At 33.8% G+C, this 12,714-nt stretch overlaps 2 protein-coding genes across 2 annotated transcripts in view; both read right to left on the minus strand.

Annotated features, from left to right (window-relative positions):
* Positions 1–1,397, minus strand: part of LOC105367694 (fibrillin-1) — a 197,184-nt gene extending 195,787 nt beyond the window's left edge. The window contains exon 1 of the mRNA XM_011506463.1: positions 1,136–1,397. Coding sequence (XP_011504765.1) covers positions 1,136–1,199 — 64 coding nt within the window. The 5' untranslated portion in view covers positions 1,200–1,397. The remainder of the gene's footprint in view (positions 1–1,135) is intronic.
* Positions 1,398–5,867: 4,470 nt separating this feature from the next.
* Ubi-p63E (Polyubiquitin-63E) lies at positions 5,868–9,963 on the minus strand. Its single transcript, XM_011506191.1, has 2 exons — positions 9,830–9,963; positions 5,868–8,456 (listed from the first exon to the last, which is right to left on the minus strand). Exon 2 carries the CDS (start codon positions 8,448–8,450, stop codon positions 6,165–6,167), a length of 2,286 nt encoding a protein of 761 aa, XP_011504493.1. The 5' UTR covers positions 8,451–8,456; positions 9,830–9,963; the 3' UTR covers positions 5,868–6,164.
* Between the last annotated feature and the right edge of the window lie 2,751 nt (positions 9,964–12,714).

A 12,714-nucleotide genomic window follows, 5' to 3' on the forward strand; every position in this document is an offset into this window, starting at 1 on the left:
TGAATATGTCGGAGTGAGCTCTCGATCTTCGTAATTACAAACTCAATTCTCTAAAACGCGTTGGCTTTGTGAGATAATTTAGAAAAAAGTTTTGACGCCATTGGTGCAATAATATCACGATAAACTTGTTGAATATTCATCACAAGATTAAAAGGATCCCCTATTTAATAGTAAAAATTTATACTTTGTACAAAAAATAAATTTAAACGTTTAATCGACGCTAAAATTAATACATTCTAATAAGTTGATTTGAATGAAAGCTTGCTTTAACATATTAATCTATCTCTCTCTCTCTCTCTCTCTCTCTCTCTCTGTTTGTTTGTTTGTTTGTTTGTGTGTGTGTGTGCGTGTGAGCTAGAATTTTTCTTGATCCGATGCGTCTCTTAAATCAAACATTTATTATAAGAAATTAAATCTCAAACTTGCGCAAAAAGTATCGAAAAATCAAAATATACAATCAACATTTACGTCTCTCTATTATAAAAAGTTTAATCACTCGACACACAAAATTTCACAATTAACGCTTAATAATATCGATATTTATCCTTGAAATTCGCCGTTTTAGCTGATTAAAATTTAAAAATTAAGAGGAAAGAAAAATGAAGCATGAGCAGCGGCTGAACAAATTAATTCCATAAAAAATCTTCTCGCAGGAGAAGACTTTATTTTTCTTCGGCTGATAAAGAAACGCAGACGTTTCAATCTTAATTAAGATGATATATATCTTGCTAATTTATCTTGAATATATTATATACAGAATGAAATATTTATATTAAAAGATGTACCGTAAGGAAAATATAGTGTACAATACATTTGCATAAATAATGGCCACGGTGATTAATAATCACCGACTAAAACAAAATGTATGCGCACCTCTTTTTAAAACATTAACGAAATCGGTTCGTTCAGGAGCTTCGATTTAATATCCTCCCTTGACACACACACACATATATATATATATATATAAGGAGCTTATTACGGAACGGAGGGAATCGTTAAATAAAAGTTTTAAGGAATATAATTAAAAAGTGAATAAAGCGCGATAAGGAGCACGGAAACGCGAACGAATGAGCTTTAATAATAGCGACGGGGAAGAAGAGGATTATCCACCGTCTGGAGAGGCCGAAAGACTCACCGTCGCTGAAGAGGAGGACGAGGAGCCAACCCGCCACGGCGAGGAATCCCGGCGCCGAAATCATCGTCGATCGAAGATTGGTCGAACTGTCGGTCAGAGCCCTAGGGCCTCTGGCATTTCCAGCGGGACGTGAAACTCCACCAAAAGTCCCAGAGATGCGGGGGCACACGGGGCTACGAGTGACTCGGACTCGCCGGGTGCATAATAGTGGTCCGGGTGGCGCGACGCGCACTCCTGAGCTCGCGGGGACCGCTGGGCAGTCTGGCAGTCGCTCGGAGACTGACTACATCGGGAGTAGTCCCCGTCGCAAGAGCCGCCGCCGTCGCCGCTGCCGCCACCGCTGTTGCTGCTGCTGCTATTGCTGCTGCTATTGCTGCTGCTATTGCTGCTGCTATTGCTGCTTCCGCCTCTGTAAGGCGCCGACGAGGATCGCGCCCCTTTTCCTCTACGGCCAGTGCCGCCGATTCTTTATTTTTAGGGACCGATCTCTCGGCAAGAGGCACGCGTCGCTTCGATTGCCGAGAGGTCGATCGCCAGCTGAGGGGGCGAGCTCGCGAACCTTCGGACAGCTATCGGTGCCCGGAGCTCCGGCCAAAGGTGGGGCCGGGACCTTCAATTTCGGGCCTCGTTTAAAAAGGGGAAGGATTGACGCACCCGGGTGAATCGATTTTGAGGGAGCGATTGGTGACGCATTCTATGGGTGCTTTGACAAAAGCTCATCTGACGCTGCTGAACTACGACATCGCGATTAACGATAATTAAACATTACCGGCCACTCGACACACCTCCAATCGTATCGTGATTGTATTGTTTTATGCACCAACGTTATTGGGAGACATTTAGCCAATATTAAATTGGCATTTAGAATTTATTTGAAATTGCAATGTAGTCGTTGTAAGTTTTGAGAGGCTCTGAATTGATTTTTTTAAAAGAAAAATGGACTTGTAAAGAGCAGAATGTTCATAGTTTCTAGAAAAGTGTCGTGATGCTACTTACACTTTGCACGGAAAATTCTAATTTCCTAATAATCTGTAAATAGGTACATCGACACTTAATATCAAAATCGAAAAAAATAAATGTCGCGATTAGAGCGATTAGAATTGAAATTGTATTTTGACAGGTAAGATGGCGATGAAATAATTGTCCTTCTCACTTCTAATGTTGAATAGCGTTGATTTTAAAAAATTGCATACATCTTTTTAACGAATACATGTTCCTACCTGGTATACATTTTGCGATATTTATGCATAAATTTATAACCGAAAAGATTTCCCGATACTTATCGAATAGAATCGAATTCGTTAATGTGACTTGCTGCGATTACATATAAAAAACAAGTAACTTGAACATTTGTCTGTTTTTTGTTAAAGTACTTTAATTCCAAGGAACGCCACCACTAAATGCTCATAGACAATTGTCCCATCTTCTAAATAAATAATAAACTGTCTGGAAATTTGAAGATAATGAAAACGAAAAATGAAAAAAAAAAAACTGATCCTCGCGCTTGTAAAAGTAAAAACATAACGATATGGAATATCGAACAGCGCATTTATCAAAATACTTCCACGTCAATAGAGAACAAAATTAACAATTCAAATGTATTCGTAGCTTCATTGCAGTCCTTAACGCGTTAGAGCGAAGCATTAGACCGAACCATATTCACTTCTCTCTCTCCTCAATCTTTAGTCGAGCCAAGCTCATACACCACACGTGTAATGCCACTCTATTATTGAGCGCCGAGGTAAACTGCAAATTTACGAGAATATAAAGCGAATCTTCCTGGAATTATGGAGGCATTCGTAATCGCATGGTTTTCCATAATTCATCGTTCTAACGAATTCCCCTCCCATCCTCCTCCTCCTCCTCCTCCACCCAGGCACCAAATCGTTCCGAACAATGGGTGCGCGCGGCCATTGAAAGTTTGAAAGTACGCAAGCTAAAAAGCTCTCGACAAGCTCGATCTTCGAAAAATTTAATTCCGCATGTAAAGAGATACACGCCATACCCACGTGACACTTCACTCTCCCCACTCCCCTCACGATTTTTGCATCAGCTCACGACATTGCGAGTAATGGGATACGGTGTATGATATTCTTTTTAACGGAATATACGGCGTTGATTTGCTTTGGATTGCAATGAATTTGTGTCGACACAGATACCTACAGTCGTAAGTGTCAAAGCATTTATATTATTTTGATCGGGGTTTTATAAAAACTGTCAAAAATAAAGAGTCTATATTGTTTTACCGGCTATCTTGTTATCTTTTATTTTCTTTCTTCTTTCATAGACTCGATACGAGTAATAATGAAAAAATAATAATAATAATAATCGTAAAATAATAGAAATGCTTACGTACAACAAAGCGTTGAAGTCAAAATTTTAAATGCAGCTGTTTTAAAAGCTAAAATAGGAATGTACTTGCACGTTTCGGCAGAAGATTCGAATTTATATATTCTATGTATTCTATTTTCATAAAAAAAAAAACCTTAACATTATTGTTCCCTCATACCTTTGTAATCCACAAGCATTTAGTAGATATATCCGATGGCTTTACTGTGCTACTGAAAATAGAACTTTTTTCTTTTTTTTCTTCATTATAAGTAGCGTCTTCTTGTTTCTGTAGCGAGCATAAATTTATTGCTCCATGAAACTATATTTCTTTGTATATTTCAAATTAGAATCAAGTAAAAGGCAGGTTTAAATTATATTTAGAAAATGTCCTACAATCTAAACAAAAGTTATTTTCATATACCTTTTAATGTTATTTTTTATTTTTTATTTTTTTTTTTAATTCTTTCATAACCAATGTATTAGCTGAAATAATTAAACATTTGTAAAATAATAAATGAAAAACAACGTATAACGGCGTTTTCTTTAACAAAACTATTATAAACCATTAAATCTATTGTTTAATCTCACTGTAATTTCTTTTCGTAAATTTGCTTTAAAAAATCTTATTATTACCATCGATATACAACAAAAAAATGCTAACTCAATTAAATGAACAAAATTATCAAAAACATCAGGTAGAAAATAAAAAGTAGATGTACGTGTATATCGTGTTTGATCAATAGAACAATAGATTTCACTAGACTAGATTTTAATATTTGTATATATATATATATATATATATAAACATAAATAGTTAGATAGAGATAAATATTATTTGCATGTGTTCTTTGATCAAGTATATTTTTATCAACTTGCAATGCAGATTTCATAGGCGTATCATTTATAATAAAATCCATTATTTTCATACATCTATACGTTTCATAAATATCATGAAAATCATTACCACTCGCTTTATTGAAAGGCAATATCTTTTAAAGAATTTTTAAAAATACAATAGCTTGTAAAAAAAAAAAGAAACAAATTGAAAACAAATTATATATATAAAAAAAAAGTTACTCATAAAAATAACACTACTAAACAGAATAACAGTTGTCGGTAATGACTCCCGCATTTTAATAAAAAAGAGAAATATTTTTACTGTTCAATCAATGTACTTACCATTCGTGTTTCTTCATAATATCAAAATCAAAATGTAGCCTTTCCAATAACGTTCGCTCAACGTAAAAAACAACAGACTCGTTCGAATGTGAAAACGCAACTTTCAAATGTGTCTTGCATATTTTCATTAAACGCCCGTTGTTCTTTCGACGACCTAAAATTTACACAAGAGCGTATTTATCCCGATATTTCCCTGTGTAACAAGTGCGCACGGGCTTATCCCTTAGCAGCAATTAAATCACGTCACAAGGGGACAATGTGTGCAAGGCGCGATTAATACAGTTGGGCAATAACCGCAAAAACCCTCCGGGCCACTTCCTCTCGTACATTTCGCGAATCCGCTTTAAAGCCGAGATAGACGTAGCAATTTGCGATTGCGGAAGGCAGGGAGGATGTCACTTTGCAACCCTCACACTTTTGCACCAAACCAACCGGTAGTGCCAAAAACAATCCAGACTAAATCACCGATTATTACGATACGTTACTCCTCTCCTGCCGTCCTCGCCCGCATTGCCCCACACTCACGAAACGTAATTTTATTAATTACATAATCGATGTGACATTATCAGCTTTGAAAATACTAACGCTTATTAAAGACCTCGAAAATATTCATGAACTAAAGTGATACGAATCACATGTAGCAGTACACTTTAAATCAATATAATGCATTTTCCAATGCAAACATACAATTATCACCAGAAGCCGGAAATATGAAATTACTTCAATACAATGAAGATGTAATTTATTAAAATAATGACGTACGAATGATGCTAAAATGAATATTTTTTAAATTGGACTCATCCAATATATTAAACTGGTAAAAAACATTATTACGGCCATTGTTAAGGTTAAAGAAATTTAATTATATCTGACAATTTCAATTATGTAAAAACATTGGACATAGCGAAAATTAAATTTATATGTACTTATTCGTTCATAATGACAAAAATTAAAACGACTTATACATAAAAAATTGAGACATTTTACCAAATAAAATAAGCAAACAATACATTAATAAATACAACATACATTACAATTGAGCTTTATTAAATCTAATGTATATATATATATATATATATATATATATTATACACACAAAAATATTGGAATTTGATAAAATTTGATATAGGGCATTATAAAAACAAATATTTATTTAATACAAAGTAATGTAAAAATGAATTTTATTTGACTCAAGCGTTTTACATTAAAAAAATCATCGAAATTAAATATTGCAGTTTCGTGTACATGTTTCCTTGACATTATTACTTTTCAGTCAAAACTAGCCAAGTTCACATTCACAAAACGGTCCAGACATTAACAAAACCAAGTAAATTATGTATAATATAATATAGCTTGCATTATATGCCAATATTAAGTATGGCAATGATCGCCTTATATATCCTGACACACCAGAGAAATTTTTTTATCAGGGTTCGCCACTACGATAAGCGAAACCTCGACCTAAGGTAAAAGTTCCCTACGCTGAATCCTTTCCAACTAATAACAATATATATTAAATCTACATTCCACCTCTCAAACGAAGCACTAAGTGAAGCGTAGACTCCTTTTGGATATTGTAGTCAGATAAAGTACGTCCATCCTCGAGTTGCTTGCCAGCAAAGATCAGACGCTGCTGGTCTGGGGGAATGCCTTCTTTATCCTGAATCTTAGCCTTGACATTTTCTATTGTGTCCGAAGCTTCGACTTCAAGAGTAATTGTTTTGCCTGTTAATGTCTTAACGAAAATTTGCATGCCTCCTCTCAGTCGCAGAACCAAATGAAGAGTTGACTCCTTCTGGATATTGTAGTCGGACAGAGTACGTCCATCCTCCAATTGCTTACCAGCGAAAATCAGACGCTGCTGGTCAGGGGGAATGCCTTCTTTGTCCTGAATCTTAGCCTTGACATTTTCTATTGTGTCCGAAGCTTCGACTTCAAGAGTAATTGTTTTGCCTGTTAATGTCTTAACGAAAATTTGCATGCCTCCTCTCAGTCTCAGAACCAAATGAAGAGTTGACTCCTTCTGGATATTGTAGTCGGACAGAGTACGTCCATCCTCCAATTGCTTACCAGCGAAAATCAGACGCTGCTGGTCAGGGGGAATGCCTTCTTTGTCCTGAATCTTAGCCTTGACATTTTCTATTGTGTCCGAAGCTTCGACTTCAAGAGTAATTGTTTTGCCTGTTAATGTCTTAACGAAAATTTGCATGCCTCCTCTCAGTCGCAGAACCAAATGAAGAGTTGACTCCTTCTGGATATTGTAGTCGGACAGAGTACGTCCATCCTCCAATTGCTTACCAGCGAAAATCAGACGCTGCTGGTCAGGGGGAATGCCTTCTTTGTCCTGAATCTTAGCCTTGACATTTTCTATTGTGTCCGAAGCTTCGACTTCAAGAGTAATTGTTTTGCCTGTTAATGTCTTAACGAAAATTTGCATGCCTCCTCTCAGTCTCAGAACCAAATGAAGAGTTGACTCCTTCTGGATATTGTAGTCGGACAGAGTACGTCCATCCTCCAATTGCTTACCAGCGAAAATCAGACGCTGCTGGTCAGGGGGAATGCCTTCTTTGTCCTGAATCTTAGCCTTGACATTTTCTATTGTGTCCGAAGCTTCGACTTCAAGAGTAATTGTTTTGCCTGTTAATGTCTTAACGAAAATTTGCATGCCTCCTCTCAGTCTCAGAACCAAATGAAGAGTTGACTCCTTCTGGATATTGTAGTCGGACAGAGTACGTCCATCCTCCAATTGCTTACCAGCGAAAATCAGACGCTGCTGGTCAGGGGGAATGCCTTCTTTGTCCTGAATCTTAGCCTTGACATTTTCTATTGTGTCCGAAGCTTCGACTTCAAGAGTAATTGTTTTGCCTGTTAATGTCTTAACGAAAATTTGCATGCCTCCTCTCAGTCTCAGAACCAAATGAAGAGTTGACTCCTTCTGGATATTGTAGTCGGACAGAGTACGTCCATCCTCCAATTGCTTACCAGCGAAAATCAGACGCTGCTGGTCAGGGGGAATGCCTTCTTTGTCCTGAATCTTAGCCTTGACATTTTCTATTGTGTCCGAAGCTTCGACTTCAAGAGTAATTGTTTTGCCTGTTAATGTCTTAACGAAAATTTGCATGCCTCCTCTCAGTCTCAGAACCAAATGAAGAGTTGACTCCTTCTGGATATTGTAGTCGGACAGAGTACGTCCATCCTCCAATTGCTTACCAGCGAAAATCAGACGCTGCTGGTCAGGGGGAATGCCTTCTTTGTCCTGAATCTTAGCCTTGACATTTTCTATTGTGTCCGAAGCTTCGACTTCAAGAGTAATTGTTTTGCCTGTTAATGTCTTAACGAAAATTTGCATGCCTCCTCTCAGTCTCAGAACCAAATGAAGAGTTGACTCCTTCTGGATATTGTAGTCGGACAGAGTACGTCCATCCTCCAATTGCTTACCAGCGAAAATCAGACGCTGCTGGTCAGGGGGAATGCCTTCTTTGTCCTGAATCTTAGCCTTGACATTTTCTATTGTGTCCGAAGCTTCGACTTCAAGAGTAATTGTTTTGCCTGTTAATGTCTTAACGAAAATTTGCATGCCTCCTCTCAGTCTCAGAACCAAATGAAGAGTTGACTCCTTCTGGATATTGTAGTCGGACAGAGTACGTCCATCCTCCAATTGCTTACCAGCGAAAATCAGACGCTGCTGGTCAGGGGGAATGCCTTCTTTGTCCTGGATCTTAGCCTTGACATTTTCTATTGTGTCTGAAGCTTCGACTTCAAGAGTAATTGTCTTCCCAGTCAATGTCTTTACAAAGATCTGCATGATTTTCTGCAAGTACAATGTTTTTTCTTAATCAATTGAAATAAATAAAGCAAAAGCTATTTAGATTGTGTTGTATATTTATGTACACTGGCTTTAAATATGATTGTATTTCATATATATATATATATATATATATTACGTGTCATTTATATTTTCAGATATTGAAATAATGGGTTAGTTTTTATTTTTGTTTGAAAATTCTAATTTTATTAAATCGAAATTAAAAATAATAAAATTCATAAAAGTTTATGACTTTATATAGTTAATAATATGTACAATCAACAGTAAATTTATGTTTTCAATTAATTTCTATGTTCAAATATAAAACTATGTTGAAAATTGTACCAATTAATAGATAGAATTATCACCAAAAAAAAGAAATAAAAATATATCTGTATTCGTTATAAAATTGAAATAAAAATTAGTAATTTATTCTGCATATATCATAAATGTCATTCTTTTAAATTAAATATTTACAATAATATTTCTTATCATTTCTAATTTATTAATAAATACGAAATATATTTCAAAATCACCCATTAAAAGAACAATAAATTATCTTAACTGTAATTTATATATCAATCTCGCAGCTGGTACATACAAAATGGCGGATACCCTCTTAATTTATCCCATTATCGTCAATTTGTCAAATTCTACCATGTTTTTTGATAACAGTTATAATTTATTCGCTTATAGGGAGTTTGCATAATACATCAAATATAAAATTCAATGATATATATAATGAATTGTATAAAAGAAAATGAAAAAAAATGTTTTAAATAATCAACATATTATAAATACTTTGGACCTTTTGTGGATTCATTAATTTTAATAAATTGGAATTTAATTTTCTATTATATCTATATGCTTATGAGAATACATGAATATTGATACAATAATAGTATTAAGTTTTAAAAATAGATTTTGTCCAGTAATGGCTTCCATTTTCCTCAAAGTTCAAACAAAGAAAACGAGCACCCCCCCTCCCGGCCCTCATTCACCTGTATTTATATAATTTGTATAAATAAATGCGTAAAAACTGAAGATGATAAATAATTAGCTTAAACAAGCCATGGTTCGAGTATATTTAGACATAAAATTTATTAAGAAAGTACCCCAAAATCAACTGCGCAATTCGTGTTGCCCAATCATATTTCCATCATTCTTTCTTTAAACATTTACAGATTACTCTTAATCACAAAAGGAATTTAAACAAACAATACGATTACCAATAAAAAAAAAAAAGGATATCGACTGTTAATCCAAATTTCATTGACGAACCTAATTTTATTTTATCATGAAAATGCAATCCCCAATCCCAATCCCCACGGCCACGCCCCAACGCAGTTTGATAATTATAAGTCTTCTTAATCACTTACCTAAGCTCTACCAGACAACTCGCAAAGGAATAATATTTCAATAACAAAGCGTTTCCAACAAAATTTAAATTCTCCTTGACTCGATAATAATCGATGAATCAATATACAATAGGACAGATGATGCTGACTCGCCAACTACAATCTCGATATTGTTCGTCCTCTCACTGCTCACTCTTATTTATAGACGCGGAATGACCGGATGCGTGGAAAGGTTTTATTGGATGGAGAGGAAAGCATCCCAAGCTCCTATTGGCTGGACGACATTGTCACTGACACTGGCAATATGACGACAACGACGACGACGACGGCGATCTAGAAGATTCGCATTTAACGAATGGCTTCTCTCCCTGGCTCCCTATATATATATATATATATATATATATATCTTTATCTCTCTCTCTCTCTCTATATCTATCTATCTATCTATCTATCTATCTATCTCTCTTTATTTGTCGCCGTCTCTATTCGGATAACTGGATGATGCTTGGCAGAGTCCACTTTGGCTAATGAGCTTGTGACGCACGTAGCCGCGGTGGCCGCGGTCCGTTGAAAATAAGCTTTATCAACAAAAATTAATTAACTCGGGGCCCAATGCTCGCCCAATCCTCCAATGCCTCGACTTAACTCTTTACTCATTATTCTCTTTATTTCATTATTCCCTCCTCCGATTACTTTAGTTGCGTGCGAAATTGGATTAAAGAATCTTTCACGCGACAATGGCTTTGTTACCAGTTGAACTCTTCGTTATATCCAAACAGGATTAAACTTGTACGCTTTAATCTTTTTTTCCTTGGATTATTAGATGAATGAGATGCCCGATGGGTAGAAAATTAATCGATCTATTTATGAAAAATCCTAATGGTCGTTTTTTTAAAATGCATTTCTCGTATTTTCGAATTTACGTAAAATGCATAATTCAAGAGAATTTATATAAATGCCGATGGATATTTGTTCAAAGAATGGCGATCATTAATGTTGCTTTATTGGACGATCGTAATATTTCCAAATGAGAGAATTTATTGTTTGAATCCTATTGATCCATCGTTAAAAATAAATACTTTAAATTCAGATATTATTTTTATATTGCATCGGAAAATTGTGCCTTGATTTTAGTGGAAAGATTTCGCACGCGAATTTTCACATCGCCATTATTTTCAAGTACAAATGTATCAATTTTTAATAAAAAAAAATTAATTTACCTATTTTATTATTCTTACACTTTGAGCTCCTAACTAGTTGTTAGTTTAAAAAAAAAATAAAAAAACTATAAACTTGATCGAAACATCTCATAAAAATCGTTATTAAAAGCTTTTTATAAATAGCTCGTAAAATTGCGATTAAATTTGTTTTCTTCAATATTTATCATTTATAAAGTTACTTCATATTTTGTTACAAATAAAACTATAAGTAAGCAATAAGCTGCGCAATTAATTACCATATAAAAACTATTAATATTTTGCAACTTAATTGAAACGATGTACTATTCATTATTAGGTAAAAAGAACGAAAAAAAGAAAGAAAAAAAAGAAAGAAAAAATTTGGCGAATGTTTTCTTCAATATGGCTATAATATTTATTTTCTTCCGATATTGTTAGATAATACGTAAAAAAAATCGTGACATTTGTAATCAGACATTTATGACTAATAATAAAATTAATATTATATAACCAACATAATAAATGGTAAATAATATCGTACGAAATTGAATAGAATTATTTCCAATGCTTTTGGGATAAATTTTTTTTTTTTTTTTTAAGAAATATCAACGTATTAATATTCGCTAGAAAGGTTATAACAAATTATGCAAACAAATTCATGTAGAAAGATTTATTTATGCATTTTTCATAATTAAAGATAAATAAAAAAAATAATAAAGAATAATTATTCAAAAACAAAATTACATCAAACTATTCATAAAAAAAAAAAATTGAGAATATCTATGCTATATTTATTATTTATTTTTGATATACAAAATACTTATTATTAATGATGATAAATTACTAAAATTACGTTTTTTTTTCTCCCTAAGAATAAAAAAAACAAATTCAAGTCAATTCATTTTCTTTTTCCTTTTTGTTCTCTTCTCTTTTAGAGTTTAAATACTGTGTGTGTGTGTGTGTAGGTATATAGATATAAATAATGAGCAGCCAATGAACGTAAAAGATTAAAAATGTATTTTATAAATTATTATTTATTCATTGCAGGAAAACGATGAACACAATGAAAATAGACGTCAATGGGGGTTCTTAATTAATGTGAATGACAAACAGAAAAGTTTATTTTTTTCCAGTACTTAACTTAAAGTAAGCTCACTTAACAACACATTGCATTTTGTTACAAAAATCTTGTGATTGCACAATAAAGGAATTACTTATATAAACTTAAGACAAAAATCTCAAGTGAACTGCATAAATTTTATGCATATATTTATAAAATTTTGATCCAGCCTATGTTTTACCAGGAAAAAATGCATTTCCTTGTCACAAATAATATGGAGATAATAAAATTATGTATAAAGTTTTTATGTTTTTATTAAACAGCGCAATGCGAATGTAAATAGTTTACGATTTAATTAGGAACATATAACTATTTCGAAATTTAAAATTACATTTCTGATACAATATTATATTAATGAAATTGTTTTAAGTAAAAGTATTATATATAATAATGAAAAAAGTGATAAATTCTTTCAGCTTTTGATATCAGAAATTTATATAAAACGAGTGAAAAACTACTCTACACGCAAATCTAAAACTGCAGCATCACTTATCGATCCAAGGATAAATACAGCAGTTTTCAAATCAGTTACAAATTATGTGATTTCTATAATTCTATAAACAATATCTTACGAACACAGTGTACTGTATGTGCGGTCGTTAGTGCAA

This window comes from Ceratosolen solmsi, unplaced genomic scaffold (genome assembly GCF_000503995.2).
Source record: "Ceratosolen solmsi marchali unplaced genomic scaffold, CerSol_1.0 scaffold7, whole genome shotgun sequence".
Lineage (NCBI taxonomy): Eukaryota > Metazoa > Arthropoda > Insecta > Hymenoptera > Agaonidae > Ceratosolen > Ceratosolen solmsi.